This window comes from Rissa tridactyla, chromosome 4 (genome assembly GCF_028500815.1).
Source record: "Rissa tridactyla isolate bRisTri1 chromosome 4, bRisTri1.patW.cur.20221130, whole genome shotgun sequence".
In the NCBI taxonomy this organism is placed as follows: Eukaryota; Metazoa; Chordata; class Aves; order Charadriiformes; family Laridae; genus Rissa; species Rissa tridactyla.
This window is the reverse complement of record NC_071469.1, coordinates 22,499,629-22,521,990: the sequence shown is the minus strand read 5'-3', so window position 1 is coordinate 22,521,990 and position 22,362 is coordinate 22,499,629. Positions and strand designations below refer to the sequence as shown.

General features: G+C 38.1%; 1 protein-coding gene across 2 annotated transcripts in view; it reads left to right on the top strand.

Moving 5' to 3' along the window:
* The window catches only part of TDP1 (tyrosyl-DNA phosphodiesterase 1), a 49,383-nt gene that overhangs the window by 2,906 nt on the left and 24,115 nt on the right, over positions 1 to 22,362 (top strand). For both annotated transcript variants that reach the window (XM_054200017.1, XM_054200016.1), the window contains exons 4-14: positions 641 to 696; positions 1,701 to 1,797; positions 3,985 to 4,019; positions 4,466 to 4,558; positions 5,888 to 6,058; positions 7,595 to 7,673; positions 9,412 to 9,597; positions 10,400 to 10,448; positions 13,593 to 13,659; positions 19,402 to 19,509; positions 22,239 to 22,341. In XM_054200017.1, coding sequence (XP_054055992.1) covers positions 641 to 696; positions 1,701 to 1,797; positions 3,985 to 4,019; positions 4,466 to 4,558; positions 5,888 to 6,058; positions 7,595 to 7,673; positions 9,412 to 9,597; positions 10,400 to 10,448; positions 13,593 to 13,659; positions 19,402 to 19,509; positions 22,239 to 22,341 — 1,044 coding nt within the window. The remainder of the gene's footprint in view (positions 1 to 640; positions 697 to 1,700; positions 1,798 to 3,984; positions 4,020 to 4,465; positions 4,559 to 5,887; positions 6,059 to 7,594; positions 7,674 to 9,411; positions 9,598 to 10,399; positions 10,449 to 13,592; positions 13,660 to 19,401; positions 19,510 to 22,238; positions 22,342 to 22,362) is intronic.

The window sequence follows — 22,362 nt, the reverse complement described above, 5'->3', positions numbered from 1 at the left end:
GATTTCACTTGCTAATTTCACTTTATTAAACTTAAACTTGATAATCCACATTTGTGTCAGGTAGTTGATACTAGCAGGGAACTCTGTTAAAATACAGAGGGAACTCGAAATGTTTTCAACTGTACAACAGTTTATTGAAATATAAAAGTCATTCCGTGTTCTGCTTAGAATTCAGACTGCTTTCTCCTGTTTTGGGGAAATGGGTAACTGAAAAATGCGTATTTGTGTGCATGTACATGATTTTTTTTTTTTAAAGAAAAAAGCCTTGCAATTTAGGAATGACATATTTCGTTTATCGCGTAGAAGCTTTTGCTATCATTCATGGTAAAAGCACATGTCAGAGAGATGATTCTTGACCAAAGTTTTTACATTATGTGTACGTGATTCTTTTTTTCTGCATGTTAAATTTTATTGACGCTAATACGCGCTTTTGAGTAACTTAAATTAATTCCTGAATTGCTAAGAGACATGAAAGAAAGCATGTGAAATTCAAAAATACACCTGTTTTTAGAACACGCTGTGTATGATGGAAGCCGTATTGAGTGATGACTTAATGTAGAAAGCTTTTTTATAGTTCATTGTTCTGACAAACTCTGCTTTTTCGTATTAACAAGTCTGTTTTCTTTTCCTTATGTACAAGTTTAACTACTGTATAGATGTGGGATGGCTTGTAAGACAGTATCCGCAGGAATTCAGGTATGTTTATTTTATGAAGATGAAATGATGCAGTTTCCAAATCATTCTGTTCTGAATAACTGAATGATAAACGCTTGCTTACAGTTGTAAATCATTGTTACCAATTGTGTATGTGTAGAGTCTTGTATGCTTACTCCAGTTGTAGTTCTCTATTGATTTCTTGCCTCTTTTCTAGACTGTTAAATGGTCATAGCTTCAGTATGGCTGGTTTCTGATTTTTATTAATTAATGCTTAGGAGGTCCCATTGTGGGCCATGGTGACAATGCAGTAGATGACCTGTAAAGATGGAACAAGAAGCTTTTTACTGTACAGTTTACTGAGCCAAGAGCAAGGTAATGCAAGAGATAGGAGAAAATGTAGGAAGGGCACAAGAAAACTATGCAAAAATGATCAGGATGATATGTCATGGATGTGATATGGTTGGAGTTTCTGGATATTATTATGAAAGCAGTTTTTAGGTTTGCTTGAAATTCCATTCTGATAATTGCAACCTACTGCAGATGAAGTGCTTGCATTTTACTGGAAATGGGGTAGAACAGAGTATTAGGAAGTGAATGGGAATCTACTGCCAGAGCAGACCTAGCCCTCTCCTCTTCCCTCTCATTCTTCCCATCTTCTCAATGACTAAATTGTCTTTGATCTATACTGTGTATATCAGTACTTTTGAGAGCTTTTATCTGTCTTGTTGCTTACAGATCTCTCTATCTTGTTCCTTACAAAATCTTGTAGTATTAGTTTCTATTTTGGTGTCTGATTTACTCCACGCTTTCTGTTTTGTTTTTGCCTTTTTTTTTCCCCCCCATTAAAGTTTTCTGGTGTCTTTCTCTTAGAGGTTCTGTTGTGGTTACAGCTTGTTTGAGTTAGTTAATAAGGCATGTAGATTTTAGTGCCATCTTCCTGCTGGGCTATTGAATTTAGGGGCCAGAAGTCATAGCTACGTGAAGGAGTACCTTAGACTGACTAATTCACTTGATGTTTTAATAGTAATCTCTTTTTATTTAAGGAAGAAGCCATTGTTGATAGTTCATGGCGAAAAGAGAGAATCCAAAGCTGAACTGCTTGCACAAGCACGCCCTTATGAGAACATTAGCTTTTGTCAGGTAATCAACATTTGTATCATCCTCTGGTTGAAATTAAACAATCTGTTGCACTCAAAAATCTTGATACGGATGGAGAGGGGCACACCTTCTATGGGAAGTCAAAAATTTAATGTTACGGTTTAAGGAATATACTTACCAGAACCGTAGGAACATGGTAATTACATTCCTGGTCTTCTGTGATTATGGTAGACTGTCACCTACAAAAAGTTTGCTCAGAACAGCTGCCTGCAAAAATGTCATGGGGCTCACAGAAGAGCTGTACACCTTCTCCGCTAATAGGTTGTGCTCAAATTCTTGTAATGTCTGAAAAGGAAGCACCTTTTGTGTAAAGTGTGGAACTTAGTCCTAGCGTCACTGTAATCTTTATTCTCATCAAAGAATTATTATTTGTCCAAATATGTTTTACACAAGAAAATGCTGTTAGAAATATCCTCCATAATACTGTTTAAATCACTATCAGCATGCTTTCTGGCATATGCCACTTTCTCTCTGGATGTTATGCTTACTCTTTTACTGTCTCTGAGTCATAAAGTTATTGGCTTCAACCTCAGGGAGGGATGTGGCTATGGCAACTTGACAGCGTTTTGGAATTTCGCTGTGTGGAGTATGTTACTGATCATGGGGATATTTTAGGAAGAGGATGATCCTGGAATTTTATTCCTTCTCAGGCAGTCTGGTAATCCTGAGCTTCCTAGAGATTGCTGTACTGATGCCAAACAGTGAGTTCTCAAGGCCAAGATATCTGGGCTGCTGTGTGCTATACTAATTGGGTGTTTGCACTAAGTTGGGGAGTAGCAACGATTTTAGATGAAGATTTCAAATATACTAGCAATAAATTCATGCTTTTGCATGAATTCACACACAACAAGAATTTGAATGTAATATGTCCCATATGATAGATTTGTCAGTGTACTTAATAATAAGTAGTGGGGCAAAATGGCATTTCTGATGATTTTCCTGTTTGGGTATACTTCTTTAGATTGTTGTGCTAGTCTACATGCATTCCATTATGTAAGTACCCCAAAATGAAATGCAAGTATTTTGATCTTCTCTTCCATGCCCATGTTAAGTAAGCAGAATGTTGGAGCCATCACTGGCCAAAAGTGTTTTCTTAACATCTGTAAGTCATGTTTCATTCTCTCCCTAGAAATTTTGCTGTAAGTACTCTTTACCAGTGCTCTGCTCTTATTAAAAAGCATTTCTGTCTGACTTCTGTCCCTTTCTTTGCAATTTTAGCCATTAAGCTACTTGTAACAGCAATCATATGCTTCAGAATCACAGGATGGTTGAGATTGGAAGGGGCCTCTGGGGGGTCATGTGGTCCAACTCTCCTGCTCAAGCAGGGTCACTTAGAGCCGGTTGTCCAGGACATTGTCCACACATATCTTGAATATCTCCAAGGAAGGAGACCCCACAACTTCTCTGGGCAACTCACGCCAGTGCTCAGTCACTCTCACAGTAAAAAAAGGTTTCCTGATGTTCAGACGGAACCTGTCTCTGGTCCTGTCACTGGGCACCACTGAAGAGAGCCTGGCTCCCTTATTGCCCCCTCCCTTCAGGTGTTTGTACATAGTGGTCAGATACCCTCTGAGCCTTCGCTTCTCCAGGCTGAATAGTCCCGTCTCTCAGCCTTTGCTTATAGGAGAGATGCTCCTGTCCCTAAATCATCTTAGTGGACCTTTGTTAGACTCTAGCTAGTATGTCTGTAGCTCTCCTGTACTATGAAGCCCAGAAATGGACCCAGTACTGCAGGCATGGCCTCGCCAATGCTGAATAGAGGGGAAGGATCACCTCCTTCAACCTGCTGGCAACGCTCCTCCTAATGCAGCCCAGGGCACTGCTAGTCATCTTTGCTGCAAGGGCATGTTGCTGGCTCCTGTTCAACTTTGTGTCCAGCAGGACCCTCAGGTCCTTTTCTGCAAGGCTGACTGTTTCTCAAAATATTGCTGGTAAGAGACCAGCAATTCTGCTGGAGCAGTTTCAGCAAAGAGTTGTATTGCCATTTAAAGTCTTAACTTCTAGAGAGTACATTTAAAGTGTTGAAGGGAAAAATAACGTTTTTTGTGATCTGTCCACTAGAGAGCAGTGAAGTGAAACAAAAAGGATGAGAGGTGCTGCTTCATTAATATTCTTGCATATAGGAATGCACAATGTGACTTTTTAATGATCAACTTTTTAATTTTATAGGCTAAACTGGATATTGCATTTGGAACTCACCATACGTAAGTAACACTACGAAGCAGAAAGTTCTACTTCTAAAGATGACCACAGAGTTAGTATATGCACTTACCATAATTGGACTAGTAATTAGTGTCTCATGTCTGAAAGTATTTATGGGATAGGAATAAGTTTATCTGAAGAAAGTAGCAAATACAGAAAGTGTTCTGAGGGTATTCATTTGTGATTTGGGAAATCAGTTGAATGAGATATTGAGCTGTACTCTGGAACATATTGTATGATGCTGCTGACAAAATATATGCGAATAGTCTAATGACTGCCATGCAAGTTTGGAATGCACGTGGTTTGAAGTCTGTTTGCCCTATGCAGAGCAAATATTTTGAAAATAATTATGTTGGAGCATTTTAATGAATTCTTAATTTATATCCTACTCAGTGTATGTGAAACAGATGAAGTGTTATATATCTTTATATTTATTTTTTTTTTTTAGGAAAATGATGTTGTTGTCATATGAAGAAGGTCTTCGAGTTGTGATACATACATCCAATCTTATTGCTGAAGATTGGCACCAGAAAACTCAGGGGTAAGCAGCAATCTCTAGCAGGTATATGTTTACTTTAGGTATCTACTACTGCTGGAGACAGGATACTAGTCAGATGATCCAGTGCTACAAGTCTTAACACTCCTAAGATAGAGCTATCCTGAAAAAAAAAAATTAAACCTAGAATGGTGGTATGTGTCTAAGCCTGAGCTCTACTTGCTTTCTACTGTAAACAAAATTATGCCCTGAGCTGGCTGTTACCTTAAAGTCAGTCTGACTGATTTAAGATCATTTATTATGCCATGCTGTCTCTTTATGGAAAAGAAAACTACCTAGCTATAAAGTACTCTTTATACAAATCCGAAGCAGCTATTTGAAAATTATCTTAAAACTGCAAGAATAATGTGAATGTGCAAATGTTCTGTTTCTGCTGTGACTGTATCTAGAATGCTACTGTCACCCTGACGTCCATTTTGCTGCCATTAAACAGGGCAAGGTTTTGAGGCTTTTCACTTGTCTGAGGCAAGCTCTTTTTTTTGAGTGGCAAAAATATAACCACTGATTTTCTGCCTTTAAATCTTTTACTTGGTGATGGCTTCAGTATCTCTTGGCAGTTAGCTTTTCAGAAAGCCAGGAAGGCATGAAAATATGTATTTGGGATGCTTAACAAGCTGCCCTACTTGTCAAACATGAAAAACGTTTTTCTTTTTAGCTTTTGCACGCTGCAGTAATATGCCGTATCACCAATATGATGGTTCACTGGCTTCTCTGTTTTATAGGCTTCTGAATTGCAAAGGATAGTATCAACACATTGTAAAGTTGATAATGCAGAACCTTTGGTTTCCATCGCTACAACAATGTGTGACTGGAAAGAAACTCTAGATGTTTTCCCTGCATAGTGCCCACCCTATTTTATTCTGATGGAAGTTCTGGAGAGGCAAGTTATCATTGTGGGCTACTCTTCAAACTATGCAGAACTTTCAGACATCCTAATTGGTGTTTTTGTATATCATTAAACAAGTCAGTAGCTTAGCAGAACACGTTGCAGTGTTCTATTCGTACAGAAAATCTTGATGAACGGACTACTTACTGGTAAGTCTGAGCCTGGTCTGTTTAACAGTGGTGAAAGCTGTAAACGTATGCGTGGATAAATGTGTTGAGATTGTTGTTTTCACTTGAAAGTATTAGTTTTATGGTATTGAGTATAAGACTTGACTATTCCGTAATTGTAAAGTAAAGGCAAGTCACTTTATAGTTAGTATCACAATAAATCTGTCTGGTATTCATTCGGGACCTTCAGATGTGCTTCAATCACTTATGAAAACCATGTGTTTATGTGTGGTGTCCTTGTTTTTGTGGCTTTGTTTTTAGAATATGGATAAGCCCTTTATATCCAAGGCTACCTCAGGGAACAACTGGTTCTGCTGGTGAATCTGAAACTAATTTTAAATCTGACCTAATAAGTTACTTGATGGCTTACAATTCTCCTGTGCTCAAGGAATGGATAGATCTGATTCAAGAACATGATTTATCAGAGACAAGGTATATGTTATCTTGTGTTTATAGTAACTTGCATGCTTTTTATCCAAAAAAATTAAACATATCTGTTAGACCATGGGTTTGTTTTTGAAACTTACCTTGTTTCAGGCTTAAGTGTTCAAACATGAGTCTAACTTCTGGCAGTTTTTTAAATCTATCTTGTGCCAGATTATGTTGAAGTGACCAACTTCTACTTTTATGAACATGCATTTTAAAGGAATGAAAAAACGGTATCAGCAGTAACTTGACAGAAGGTAGCTATAAGTAATAGGGATTCAGAGTTTCACTTAAGTCAGTCTGGCTTAAATATTTGCTCCAGTAAAATTACCAGTGGAAAAACCGAGTTGTGTTTGGCTTTTCACGTAAAAGGGATCGTATAAGCAAAGGGTATTGTAATGGGGTTTTTATTAAGAATAGGCTTCTATACTTTTAAGGCAAAGTTCAATCTGTATATGTATGTATGGAATTTTTCCCACTGCAGGCATAGATTGTGTCTGGTAGGCAATGTTATGTTAAGCAATAATATACTTTGTCTTGAAACAGTCTTCTCTAAGCTGATATTACTTAAAATAATTCAGGATGCTTCTACTATACGCGTCCCAATCTTTGCTGAAATATGGTATTTAGTTCAGAAAGTGTAGATCTCCTCAACTGATTAGTAGCAGTTTTATAAGCTGGCAAAAATTTGTTGGAGAAAAAAAAAAAAAGCTGAAAGAGGTCATGAACTGTGGTGGAAATAGCCTGAAACTTTGTCTAGTTTAATGTATAAAAGAAAAAAAAAAGTGGATTTTTTTCTTTACGTGGAGTCTTACAAGATTGGAGGGGGTGGAAAATTATGTATCTTATAGTCAGGTTGGCTGAGCCCTAGCTGATGCAAGTTTATGCATGGGTTAGGGAAGAGCCGCTTGTTAGGATAAGGATCAGTTCCTTGCCATATAAAATATGTAGGGGACATTAATTCATGGATAAAGCTGGGCATGAGATGCAGTAGGGAACAGCTTCTTAAACCATCTGTTTGTTGTGATTCTGGACAGGTCTCTTCTCTGCTTTCAGGGCAAAGTCAAACAGGTTTAGTACGACAGTAGTAAGTATTAGGAAGACAGGTGAAAAAACTGTACTTTGCATCTGAGCTATTAAGTGCCCAAATGAAGTCTTGTACCTCAGTCTGCTTATTTGGATGTGGCAATAGATTGGTTTTACTCAAAATTACATGCCCAATTCTGTGCCAAGCAAAAGCCATTTGCATTTATTGCTGATGTCATCTATGTTCTGCATTATTGTACACAGAAATAGATGCAGTTCCTGTCTGTGCTATAGAACAGCCTGGTGATGCATGACAGCCATATAGGATGCTAATAATAAACTCTACACCTGAAAATCCACTTTAAGTTGTTAATCTTAAATGTGAGAGATTACGTATTTCTGGTTGCACTTCTATGTTAAACCTTGCTCATGGGTTTTACTTAAATGCCTTAATATTTTGCAAACCCAAACACTCCAGAGCTGCAAATAATTTGGTGGTGTTTTTTCTTCCTGTAGAGTGTATCTGCTTGGTTCTACCCCTGGACGATACCAAGGTAGTGATAAAGAAAAGTGGGGTCATCTTAGGCTCAGAAAGGTACTAAAACTGTAACCTTTTTTTTTTTTGTTAATATCCTTTTAACTGTAAATATCATTTTGGAGAGCGTTCTTTAGTTTCTTTCAATTCTTCCAGCTATGATCAGCAGTCTTTTTTAATACATTGTTACAGTTTAAGTTAGCAATAACATAAGCTTGCAACTTATGACAGTGTAGACTTTGCACATAATATTCCTGGGCATTATTACCATGGTCAGCTTGTGGTCTGAGTTGTCATGTGCTTACAGATACCTGAGCAGTCAGCATCACTCAAAGGACTTCCTGTCTGCTGTTGGTGTTTCTGACAAGCGTGAGACTATCAAAATCCAGTCTGCTGTGACTGGGAACAAAATATTGCCTTTTTCAAAGGCACTCACTGAGACAAGATGTGTTGACACAGACTTGCCTGCACATAGGGAACAGGCTTATTCTATTTACTTACATGTTAAGGGTTATTACAGTTCCTCTTTTCCTATGATGTGAGAAAAACCCATCAAATTAAAAACCAGTTTGCACATAGTTGTTGTCATCAATTCAGTCAGGCTTTTAGTTTTGTTCTACTGTGTTTCCAAGACCTTGATTAGATTTTTTTATTAATTTTTTAATTAACTGAATAATTAGAAACATAGATTATTATTTTTTTACCACAACCCTCTCCAGCATTATTTACCCTCGAGCATTATTCAGATAGGCCATAACGGTAAATCTTCATTCACTTGCGTATCTCAAGATCATAGGGCCCCTTCTTCTTCAGTATTTATTTAAAATCAGGTAAGGTATGTCATCTCTTAAATGCCTTTCATAACTGGGGAATCTTCAACCTGCATCTCCTGCTGAAGTGGCATTATTTCAAATTTCATTGTGCATTTTACATGGAATTCTAATGCTGTCCATGACAAACTTCAGTGACATACAAAATGTCTATTAATCACATTGCTTTTCAAGACAAGGTTCCTCTTTTAGACCTCCCTTCACTTATAAAGAGCTTGGCCTTTCTGATGTGTATGCATCTGCATGATTTTTGCCTAGTAAGACACTGAATAAAAACAAATAAAATAGAAAAAGCCTGTAAAGGATAAAGATGGTCTTGTGGCAAATGTTCATGTGATTAAAAAGATTTTTTTTTTGATGACAATGCAGGTAGACCTGGTGATGCTACACTGATGACTGAAGCCATTTAGTTATGTGTTCTCTTTAGGCGGGGGGGAAAGGTAGCTGCTACATACAATTCAATATATGCCTATATCCGTCTGGTTTTAATATGACTTTAAATTCCATTCACAGCTAAAGAACTCCACTGAAAGGATTATTTTAATTTTCTTTCATTGTTCTTTTTCCCCCTCTTATTCTGGGCTTCTGTTGTAGCTGGGGCTTTAAGACATGAGAGGAATTTTATGGCCAACAACCACCAAATTTAGTTGTTTACTCTATTGTGACTTCTGAAGCTAACGTTTGATATTTTTTAGGAAGAGCTGCTAGCATTCTTTTTACCCATTATTTAATGTTTGGCTTCAGTGCTTTTGGATAAAATTTGCAATGTTTGATCTTCTCTTGAAGGAACAGTGGGTTATTTGGAAAGCCTGATGATGTTTTTTATTGCAAAGTTAAATAGATAGTATGAGTGTTATTTGTCAGAAGTGAATTATAGAGGATTTATTATATCAGAAGCAATATCAACCCCCTAGTTAAGGTTTTCTTTGCCTGTTGAAGTCTAACAATGTTTTAATTGCTCTCACTAGCTTTTGAAAGAGCATGCTTCATCGATACCAGCACAGGAGTCCTGGCCTGTTGTTGGACAGTTCTCAAGCATTGGCTCAATGGGAGCTGATGGGTCCAAATGGCTTTGCTCAGAGTTCCAGGAGAGCCTGGTGGCTGCAGGCAGCAGTGTGACAACTCTCCTTAAATGCGATGTTCCAGTTCATCTGGTATGTCTTTCTAGATGCTAGTGACCTTTATTTAACATTTATTTATTTGTTGTTTAAATCGTAGTCATTGGTTTGTTTTTAACTTTCAGAAAACAGTAATGTAGTTTTCATCCTGAAATCATTAGGATGCCACTTAGTGACACTTACTTGTGGATGGTATACTATAAAAACGTACTCTAATTTCCATCTGCATGACACTAGAGTATATATAATCTTATCAAAATTATATTCTCATTCTATAGCTTGTCTTCAGTTGAGTTTTGTAGATGCAGCTGTTTCTGCTACTGAGATGTAACTGAACCCTGAGTGATTAATACCTAAAACAAATTATTTTCTAACCTGGTTATTTTGGTCACAATGAGGGGGGCGAGCAGAAACAAGTTTGTAACAGAAGCTTGTTAGATCAAGGACAAAATATTTTCATGCTACACCCTTACCATGTGCTAATTGCCCATGCATACTCATGTTTGAGATATGAGTCTAAAATAACATAAGATAATGTTAAGAGCTTACTTTGACCTCCATGTAAAGTGATTAAAGCAGGATTGTTTTGAGTCTTGCTAGCTAATTTTGGTAAGCTCTGCAAGAGAGGTAGAAGTATTAAAGACCGTTACTGGCACACAACCATTTTTAAGCTGGAGTGTAATTTCATTCATTCTGAAAAATGAAGCTTTTAATGCTTTGGGTTTATTTTCTCAAGTTTTCTTGAAGGTGATTTTTGTTTGAAAATTGATGGCTTGTGTATTTAGAGTTGTGTTATTAAAGTTATGTTTCTTTTTTTTTTTTCCTAACCTCCATGAAGGTTTATCCTACTGTGAACAATGTGAGGCAAAGTCTGGAAGGCTATCCTGGTAAGCAAATGAACCCCCATTTATTAGCTTTTTGTGGTCGTGGTGTCCTGCAAAATCACTTCAGTGTTGAATGAACCTGAAGCTGTCATCTTGCTGAGAACTTGGTAGAATAGGTGGCAGTAGAATCCTTTTATTACTGTTACTGGAGCTCTGACTCCAGCTCTCCTATTGTGATTGAACAGAAAAGCTTTGTGGCTATTGGTACGTAATGTTTAAGTCTGTATAGCCATGTTCATACATCACAGTATAGGAAAAAACAGCTCTTGCTCACTGTTCTAACTCCAGTCATACTTTCATTTTGGCAGAAAACTCAGGCTTGCGTGTGCCAAGTTCTCCTTGTGTTTTCTTTGCAGTGTCACCCTGCACATCAGATACAATGGAGAATAAGATGTTTTACTACTCATTAGTCATTTTTTTAATATTGCAATATGCAATTTTTCTGTTCATTCTTCCCATGTTTGTGTTAATGAAGTCAATATATTTGTATAGAAAGCGTAGCCCCAGCCAACTTGAAAGAGGAAGAGGTACTGTAGTATTCTGATGCGGTGAAGTTTCTGTATCTCAAAAGCAAGCACTTATGCAGGTTATATCCGTGCATGCTAAGGGAGCTGGCTGATGTCAATGTGTGGCCATTGTTGATAAATCTTCAAAAGGTCAAGGCAATTGGAAGAGATTAATGAGTTCTGAAAGAAAGGAAATCTTTCCTGCCTTCAGGAAGGGTAAGGAGGAGGATCTGGGTAACTATAGGCCTGGCAGCCTCACCTTGATCCTAGGGAAGGTGATGGAGCCAAGAATGCTGGAAATCATTTTCCAAACATAAGATGGACAAGAAGGTGATCGGGAGTAGTCTGCATGGATTTATAAAGAAGAGATTATGCATACGTAACCTGATGTCCTTCTGCGACAAGATGACTGGCTTGATGAATGAGATGTTGTTTATCTCAACTTTAATAAGGCTTTCGACACCATCTCCTATGATATCATTGCAGACAACCTGCTGAAGTACAGGCTGGACGAGTGGACAGTGAGGGAGATTGGAAACTGTTTGAACTGCTAGGATGGTTGTGATCAATGGCTGTGATCAATGGCATGAAGGCCAGCTGGAGGTCAGCCACTAGTGGTCCTGTGTGTCAAGCAGTGATACTGGGGCCATGCATTTAATATCTTTATTAATCCATTAACTTGGATGGTGGGGCAAAGTACTCTCTCAGTCAGTTTGCAAACGATACAAACTCAGAAGGAGTGGTTGATGCATCAGACGATTTTGCTGCCATTCAGAGAGACTATGGAGTCTGGAGAAATGAGCTGAAAGGAACCTCTTGCAGTTCAGCAGAGGGCACTGCTAAGTACTGTGCTAGGGCAAGAATAACTAACGCCAGGCACCAGTACACACTGGGCATTGACAGGGGAAAGCAGCTTTGCAGAAAAAGACCTGGGAACACTGGTGGTCACTAAGCTGAAGATGAGCCAGCCATTCTTGTGACAAAAAGGCCAACAGCATCCTGGGCTGCATTAGGAAGCATGTTGCCAGCAGGCTGAGGGAGGTGACCCATCTCTTCCATTTAGCACTGGTGAGACCACATCTTATGTTATTGGCTTTCCAGCAGAAGACAGACATGGACATACTGAACCAAGACCAGCAAAATGCCACAAAGACAAATAACGGGTTGGAGCATCGGTCACACAAGGAGAGGCTGAGAGCTGGATAATTCTTCAGCATAGAGAAGAGAACATTCCTGTGAGATCTTATCAATGTGTATAAATACCTGGTAGGAGGATGCAAAGCAGAGGCAGATTCTTTGCATGGTGACCAGTGAAAGAAGAAGAGGCAACAGACATAAATTGAGATACAGGAGGTTCCAGTGTACCCTTATAGCAAAAAAGTTTTCTGATGTTTAAATGGAACAAGTTGCTCAGAGATATTGTAGAGTCTCCGTTCTTGGAGATACTCAAAACCTGTCAGGACACTGTACTGAGCAAGGTGCTCTCTTCAACCCCGCTTTGAGCAGGAGTTTATTCTAGATGATCTCCGGAGTGTGCTTCCAACTTCAGCGTTTCAGTGATTCTTTGGCATTGCTGAATCCATAAATTTTGGATTCTGTTCTGTTTCTGTTCTAAGCCTACGCTCCTATGTAGTATGAAGTAGGGTAGCTCTTGAGCTCTTAATAACAGTTGGTGGAATTTGAACACAGGGGCAAGTGGGAATGCTTTCACCTCTCTTTATCTTTCCTCTGAACTGAGCAGTGTTTGGACATACCTGTGAACTCACTGGCTGCAGTTTCTATGTATCTGTGTTTCTACAAGTAAGGCAGGGTCTTCTGAAATACATCTAGTTGTCTACAGCATCTGTTTAGCAAAGCTGATACTCTTGAAAGTCAGAGATGCAATCAGCGCAATGACTCCTTACTAAATTTCTTTTATATTGTGAAATAACAGTGAATTACATACCTCTATATTTGTTCAAATGAACATCTCTGTGGACTCCTGCAGTCAGTGCATCCCTGAGAGTAGCAAAGCTTTTGTGACAGGGTCTTACGGTGTCTTCTAGGACAGGCTGAATGCAGTAGGTTTTGCATCATGTTTTTAATACACAACACTAATACAACTCAGTATGCCATGGCTGATTCTTCTTTGTTAAATTCATTTCAAGAAATCATAACATGCATTAGCCAAAGACAAAATCAATACAAATACAATTTCATCAGAGAAGTTCTTGCTCTTTAAAATAATGTTGTTTGATGGTTTTGTGGTGGTTTTCTTTTTCCTTAGGTTTGGTTGTGTTTTTTTCTAAAAGCTGCTTATTTTATTCCCTCTACCTTGTATGGGTAATGATTCCAATCTGTTGATATCAAGTGGTATCATAACAAAAAATTACCCATAAACATCTATCTTCTAAGAGGACTTAATTTCGTACCCTACATACTGTTTCTCTTTTTCCTCTTGTAAATCTCTTACATGGTGTTTAAGAACTTGCCAAATTATAAGAATAAAAAAAACCCCCAAAACTGCAAACACCCCTGTATACCATTTTATACTAACCATTTTCTGAAAGTAACTCATGAGGATAGTACAGATAATGTATTCCCCAAGATGCTTTGTCTTTCAAAAAAACAAATGTACATCTTCTATTTTTTTTTCCTTAAGCTGGTGGCTCACTTCCGTACAGTATACAGACAGCACAGAAACAGCTGTGGTTGCATTCCTATTTTCAGTAAGTAGAACTCAATTGTTTATGTTTTGGTTTTTGCTTTTTTTTTCTTGGACTGTACATTTAAACTTACGGTGCTGGAATGTTTGAGTGCTAAAAGCAAATTAAGGGGAAGTAGTCCTTAAAATAAAAGCCTTTAGTTTCTTATCTGCTGATCTGATCTCCAAAACATAGCCAAAATGTGCTATTTACCTGTAAAAATGATATGGAATACTGTTGTTAAGGGAGGACACTACCAGATTTTGGATTCTGTAAACTTTTATTTAAGCTTTCCTTCCCTGAACTAGAATAATGTTACTCCTCTTTTTTTTTTTTTTGACAGTTGTATTTCACTTTTCTATTTGTGCCTCGGTTTTAACAGGATTTCAACTGAGCCACAACAGGGTTAGGAAAGCTATTTTTGTTTGGGTTTTGAGTTCAGCAGTCCTGCTGCAAAAATTCGTGTCCCTTATGGTAATACAATCTTTTGTTAAAGGTGCCTGATGTTTTCCATTAAGAACTTCTATTTTCACTTGCTACTACTTTTGCCAAAGTCTAACGCATTCCATGCCAGATGTCTCCCTCAGGCTGAATCTTTAAAAACTTAAATGTGTTCTGAGAACAATAGGGAAAAGTTGTTTTGCACAGATGAAAAAAAAAAACAAAACAACAAATTTAGATTGGTAACCTCTTAGAAGACCACAGCTCCCTATTCCTTTCATCAGAAACTTAACTCTTTCAGGTGGAAGTTTTGCTGGTAAAATACTTTACCCTTAGAGTTTGCCCCCGAGTTTGTAAAGTCGTGTATATATTCAGAGGCTTGAAAATACAATTGCTAGTTGCACAGAGCATCCTCCATTCTGGAGCGAACATGATTGCTGCTGTGAGCCTTGCTGGTCAATGTCCAAGGCATGGAACTGGAACAGAAAGTATGTGAGATTTTGTCTCTCCTGCCTTTGAAGTGTGCCCCTGAGCACATTCAGCAAAGGAAGAAAGCTACAAACACCTTCAAGACTTCAAGATTGTTCAGTCGTGATTTACAAATTGAGGAGATCATAAAAGTAGGGGTGTTTGTGCAGCCTTAATTCAGCTCCTATAAGCATATACCTCATGAGAATCTTATTGTAAGAAAAACGTAACCTTTTTTTCGGTTAGTTTCTTATTTAGCGCACAGAACATTATGTGGTGAGACCGTTCGTTGCTCCTGTTCAGTGAGAAAACACCCACATACCTGTCTCATTGGGCATATTAGGATCCTGCTCTGGAAACAAAAGGGCTGTTTTAAATTCATCTGTCGAATTGGTTGCAGATGACAAGTGGCCCTGCATAATTGCTCTGTAGTGACTACCCAGATGCAGATTCGTACCCTGAAGTAATACAGGATACTAGCCCTCGAGAAGAGCCTGCATATAAGCTGTTACCATAGAGCAGATGACATACAGCAGCTTCTTATCTATGGTAATCTGAGAGACACAGAAAATGGTAGGTCCTGTTTCAATAGAGTTAAATATAAGATGAGGTATTTTGAAGACTTGCCATAATAAAAAGCTTTGGGTAGTAGAGAGATTAGAGGAATTTGTCTTTACCTCACTGGAAAATAATACAAAACCAGCAAGAAACTAGGGATCCTACCGGATATGAAAGAAGATAAATACTTTATACTTACAATAAAGGAGAAGAATAGCTCCTTTTTACAAGTAGGGAGGGATTAATGGAGTTGGAAAATAGTGTCCTATAGTCTCATCCCAAGAGGTGGAACCTCTAACCCAGGCATATAATTTTTATAATGTTTGTGGGCTGTTTCTCTATCTCTTCTGCCAGTTGAGGGTATTTAAATAACCTGTAGTGCAGCTCTTAATTGTAATTTCTCAAATTTCTTGAAGTAATTTCACAAAAGAATAAAATGAGTAAACTTAATATTGATTTCACTTTTCTGATCATAGCAAATGATTACTAGACTGCTTTGTTAGATTAGCTTCTGTGTAAATGCTGCAATTGGCTCAGTTTTCTCTCTGGTAGAGTTGCTGGTTTTTCCTTTTAGTATCACTCATTGATAAGGAGATATTTGCAATGCTTAGTGATTTCTGTTAATTGCTGCTTTTGAAACAGTTGATCATCTTTAACAGTACGTAAAACATTGTATTTTGATGCTTTTTTTAATTCATTGACTTTTAATACCACATGCATTATGTTTGTGCAGTTACCTTGTCAAATTTTTGTTTTCAAAGAATGTAAGAAGTCGATTTGACAAGAGCTTTTTTGACTTGCTGTTGAAAATTCCTAATTATAGTTGTATTAGAGCTTTATGTGTTCTTTAGGCCTGTAGAGTTTTGAAGAATAATCCCCTTCTCAGTTAGAGGAACAACACTGTAGTTCTTCAAACATCAAAAAAGATGAGAGATACGTAGCATTTACACAGAGGACCTACTGTTCTCTTATGGTTGAGACTAATGTTGTGAGTTGTTTTAACTATGTTCAAGCCTTGTTGCCAGTATTTTGAGGTGGAAAGCCCGTTCAGTATTTGAAGTAAGAACTAAATGATGAAAGAGATGATGGTGTAGAAAATGAGTTATTCCTGGCGCTGCTTATGGGTTGAGTGTGTTTGGAGAGATTAATTTTCAGGATGTTGGGATTATCTGGTTTCCCTGTCTCAGTGGCTCCACTTGTGAAGGGGCCTGTGTCTGCTTCTTTACCTCATTTGTGCCAGAAATATCAGGCACTGGTGGCAATTGATACTTGCTCTGTGTCTTCCAGCTAAATGCACTGTGATTACAGTGTAGTCTGCTTTTCAAACACAAAAACTCATTGCAGAGTAAAACAAATATTTATCAAATGTTTTAAAAAAGCATACTTCTGAAATTCTGCAAGTGGTTAAGTACATATAAAAGCAACAACTCATAAGCATTCACATTTGTAGTGCAGTGCAAGTGAGTGCAAAGTATTTTCTATATTGCAAAAGATACCTTATTCATGGTAGAGAACATTTTTTCCTCTCTTCCTTTCCCCCAAAAAACAAGTTATGTGAAACTCAAAAATAGCTATTGGACAAATGGAGGGATGGGAGAGGCAAAAACTGTCACGTTTTGAGTTGGAAAGTAGATTACCTCTTTATATCAGTGCACCTAATCATCACATTAGAGGCTGTGTAATTAAAAAGAAAAGCTGCTGACTGAAATGCCACAGAAGACTCTGAGGGAGGGAGGAAGTAGCAACATGTTACTGGTAAAAAAAATTTCACGATTAGTGGTCTAAAGTCAGAGTTAAGCTGTATTAGTGATAAGGAGTTCTAGAGGTGTAAAAGAGTTAAAAAACCTAGCAGAAAGGCTTTCAAGTTTTACTCTTCAAGTTCTGATAATACCTCCTCACGTAACTCCTTTTCCTCACCCCACACTTGAGCTTTTAGTTTACATGGTACCATGACCTCTAACTGTCAAAAAAATAACTACTTCAAGCTGTGGTTTTGCTCCATAAAATTTCTCAAAGCTGTTTTCATTTAACTTACCATAATTATCGCTGATGAGACTGAATATGCCTGAAGTTTACTGCAACATGGTGAGATCAGGCCTGCATATGTCCTCTGCCAGCTGCATTCTCATGAAGTTTACAGCTTAGAATGTGTTAAGCCAATTTGACTAGAAGTAGCTTGAAATTGTTACGCTGTCATATGCTCTTATCCTTGCTGTGTAAAGCAACCGCTCTTGTATTTTACTTTAGGCATTTTGTAATCTGTTTTGGCTTTTTTTTTTTATTCTAAAATATGCCAGGAAAGTTCCATGGTGAAGTTGAAATTTAGCTGTATTAAGGATCGATTAAATGAGATAATGTACCCATCTGAAACCCCTTCCAGTTCTTTTGGTGTATCATTGCATTTATTATTTTAGGCTGAATGGAAGACATTTCTTAAATACTTCTTTGATAATACTGCTTTTTCTAAAAGCATCAGAGTTTTTTAATGAGGTAATTACTTTAAAAAAAAAACAACAAAAACCAAAACAAACAACCAACACGAACCACACACACCCCCAAACCAACCAAACCTGATCAAAGAACATAATCACTTTCTTTCCCTTTTTGTCCTTATATATTTCTCTCCCATTAAAAAATATGGCCAAAATGTATGCTTCCCTTTCTGAAATACCAGTGTCAATCATTTGTAATTGAAACCAACTGCAATTAGATTACTGTAGAATGCAAGAGAAGTGGTAGTACTCTTGATAAAACAGGACTTAATTGTATCTGTCAAAGATAAGGAGGCAAAAAAGCAGTAGACAGGTTGTATCTCAAAATTATTGCAGTTAATAGTGGGGAGATGTTTGTCCTCAAAAAAGGCAGTGAGATAGATCTAAATAGAATCTGTGTTCAATTCCCAGTTCTACTGGTTTTCCTGTTTTGGTTTGTTTTTTTTTTATTTCTGCAATGTTACTGGAGTTACCTAATTATTTCTGTGCCTTAAACTTAAAGATGTTTACCTAAACTGTTAGTTGTGAGAGAAAAGCTATTAACAAGAATTGTTGACTTATGGTATAACCTTACAATCTGTATGTATGTAATGTGTGGAGATCTGTAGGAGAACACAAATTTAGTTAGCTGTTTCTGTATCATATGTATCTTAGTCTGTTCTTCAAAAACAGACTTCCGTGTGGCTAGCATCAAAATACAAAGATGTCTAGTTTGCTCCAAATATGCATATAGTGTTTTAGCTCTTGCCCTTCAGGAATACACGACCAGTTCTCAGAAACAGTTCTTTCCCTCATCAGAGGATAGGGTTGTTAAAGTAAGTAGGTCTTAACCCTGAACTACAAAGTCTCTTGACTTAATTCACATAAAAGTTAGTCCTGAAAGTCAACTTAGGTAAATAATTACAGCCCTTCCACTTCAATCTTTATATGTTTTTAAATGGACACCGTTCACTTCAGAGGTATTCTGGAGCTGATCAATTCTTGTTGATTTGTCTTTTAGAAGACAATGCTAAATTAGGGAAACAAAATTGTGACAAACAAAACCAGAGCCTATTATATTACAAACTGAGGAAATAAAAGTCTCTGGGTGGAGGAAGGTGTATTTGGAAGCCTTCTTCCTGATTTTGAGTGAGGACTGACAGCTGTGAGTGGAATGTGCTTCTAAATACCAGGATTTCATACCTTCGGTTATGTACATGCATTTACTGCTTGCGTACAGGTTAGTTTGGGAACATTGGTGCTGAATTGCTCCAGCAATGGCTTGTTGTTTTAAACTAGTTTATATATATATACACACATACATACACATAGATATGACTGCTAGACTGCTACTCTCTTAAGCCCTCAAACTTCTCAGTGGCTTAGGGGCACAGAAAAGGGAAGAGGAAGGGTAGTGTCAACAGTCTATCAGTTGCTCCTTGCTTCTACTTCATGCGTAATAAATTGTAATGAGCTGAGGAAATCTTGCTAGGTTTAATCTGGTGCCAGCTCCTTTGCTTAAAGGCATAGCTGGAGTGGAGAAATGGAAAAACTTGTTAGGAGAGCCTGATACACTGAGGAGAGAATATCTGTCTGGTTTGTTTGTAAAGAAAATAAAATAATCCTGCCCTTCTGGCTTCTAGTAAGATTGGATTTCAGGATTAAAAAATCAGTTAAATAAAGCATTTTCAGCCTTTCTATAGGGGCAACAAGTATTAAATGGGACAAGTATAGGATAGTATTACTGAAAACATGGCACTGTAGTATGGTATTTTTTTAGACTTCAAAATGAAACTTTTTATGAAAATAATTCCTTTCCTTTTGCTAGCAAATGGTCAGCAGAAGTCTCGGGTCGAAGTCATGCTATACCTCACATTAAGACATACATGAGACCCTCTCCTGATTTCCAGAAGATTGCGTGGTTCTTAGTTACAAGGTAAACAACTAACCATTCACCTCTCACTTAACGTTTCTTCATTGCCTGTCCCTTTTGGGGCTGCAAGTTGAAATGATTATGTCGGAAACTGTTGGCAGTCGCACCAACATCTTGTCTGAGCTGTAACTGCCAATTTTGGGGTTCGGCATCAATTTAAGTGATAAGTATTTTTAAACCTTGGGTTGAGTTTTAACGTATGCTGTACACGAACGTGCTGGTTTGTACAAAATAGATATGAGTTAAGCCTAAATTTATCCTTGCGCTGCCTTACTGTTATGAAACATGTAGATACCTAATAATTGGAATCTGACCTTTTGTCAGATTGAGTTGTTCAATAGTCTAGCTTTGTATTTCTATTCTTTGGTTTTTTTAAGGAAGACAAAAGAGGGAGCGATAAATTTTGATGTGAGGGGAGAATGTTTTATTGTGAATGAAAAATACAGATATCTCTCAGTTTTGCCAAAACTGATTTTTGTGCAACCCTATGTACTAGAGATCGTGATCTTCGTATCCTTACTTTTAAATGCTCAGTTACTTTAATCTTTCTTTCCCTCTTTATATTCTGGCTTTTTAAATTTCATCACTCATTGATACTGTTGCCTGCAATGGTAGTGATTAAGGTGTTTTTTAAAGGATTTAAGTCATTCAAAAGTGATGGTGAGTCCACCTAATACAGAAATTCATGGTTGCTTCTATTTTTTTTCTTATGTTTCTTCTATTCCACCATTTGCTACTATCAAAAAGCATCCACTATGTCTGTCAGTTAAAACGTAATGTTTAAGTTTTGTATTTTGCTATAGAAGTTGGTTTTGACATGCATTTACTTTTTGACTTCTGACTTTATGTATCAGATACTGATGAAGGATTAACTGTAACATGGTGCCATTAAACCAAAAATACCTCTTCAGTAAACACTTGTTTTCATAAATATGTCAAAAGAACAAAATGCCAGGAGCAAAAAAACTTACACTTGCAAAAATACTCTGTACTAAATGTATTATAGTGTAACTAGTCATAATTGAGCTAGCCTTTAATCTTCCGAAGTCATCAAATTGAAGCTATTTATCAGTACCAAGTTCATAGAATAGTTTGGGTTGGAAGGGAACTTTGAAAGGTCTAGTCCAACCCCCCTGCAATGAGCAGGGACATCTTCAACTTCAACAGGATGCTCAGAGCCCCGTCAAACCTGACCTTCAGTGTTTCCAGGCATGAGGCATCTACTGCCTCTCTGGGTAACCCATTCTAGTGTTTCACCATCCTCATTGTTTTTAAAAAAAAAAAAAATTCTTCCTTGTATCTAGTCTAAATCTACCCTCTTTTAGTTTAAAACCATTACCTTATGTCCTATCTCAGTAGGCTTTGCTAAAAAGTCTGTCTCCATCTTTCTTGTAAGCCCCCTTTAAGTATTCAAAGGCTGCAGTAAGGTCTCCCCAGAGCCTTCTCTTCTCCAGGCTGAACAACCCCAGCTCTCTCAGCCTGTCCTCATAGGAGAGATGTTCCATCCCTCTGATCATTTTTGTGGCCCTCCTTGGGACCCACTCCAACAAGTCCACATCTTTCCTGTGCTGAGTGCTCCAGAGCTGGATGCTGTACTCCAGGTGCAGAGTAGAAGGGCAAAATCACCTCCCTTGACCTTCTGGCCATGCTTCTTTTGATGCAGCCCAGATACGTTTGGCCTTCTAGGCTGTGAGTGCACATTGCTGGCTCATGTCCAGCTTTTCATTCACTAACACCTGCAAGTCCTTCTCAGCACGGCTGCTCTCAATCCCTTCATCTCCCAGCCTGTATTGATAACCAGTGTTGCCCCAACCCAGGTGCAGGTCCTTGCATTTGGCCTTGTTGAACCTCATGAGGTTCACATAGGACCACTTCTCAAGTCTGTCCAGGTCCCTTGGGATGGCATCCCATCTTTTGGATGTGTCAATCACACCACTCAGCGTGGTGTTATCTGCAAACTCACTGAAGGTGCACTCAATCACACTATGTCGCTGATGAAGATATTGAACAGTACTGGTACCAGTATGGACCCCTAAGGCACACCACTTGTCACTGATCTCCATCTGGACATTGAACCATTGACCACTGCCCTCTAGATGCGACCATCTATTGGATTCCTCATCTACCAAATATGTGTCTCTTCAATTTAGAGAGAAGGATGTTGTGGGGGACTGTGTCAAAGGCCTTACAGAAGTCCAGAGAGACGACATCCGTAGCTCTACCCCTGTCCACTGATGTAGTCATTCCATCATAGAAGGCCACAAGGTTGGTCAGGCAGGACTTGCCCTTGATGAAGCCATGCTGGCTGTCTCGAGTGACTGCTTCAAATGACCTTGAATGTCCTCCATGTGCCTTAGCATAGCTTCAAGAAAGATCTGTTCCATGATCATCCCTTGCACAGAGGTGAGACTGAGAGGTTGGAAGTTCCTTTCTGGAATGTGCAGAGAAGATTCAAAAGGCTAAATTTGTCTTGTAGTTCTGTATGACACAAGTAGGCTTGTGTAATTACCTACATGGGTTGTATGAATACCCTTCTATATATTGTCTCTGCTGCTCCCACTATGCTGTAAAAATAGCAATAAGGAATAACACCCAAATCACTTTTTATGAAAAAACTGTTCTGATTGAACTGAAGTTCTCCTGCTAAAAGTGCGTTGCCACAGCTGTGGTACTCTAAGCATCTTCTGCTGTAAAGATTATGCCTCACTGAAATGATTTGTTTCTCTTCGCAGTGCCAATCTATCTAAAGCAGCTTGGGGAGCTCTGGAGAAAAATGGCACCCAACTGATGATCCGTTCTTATGAACTTGGAGTCCTTTTCTTGCCTTCAGCATTTGTAAGTTTGTAATTCAAGTAC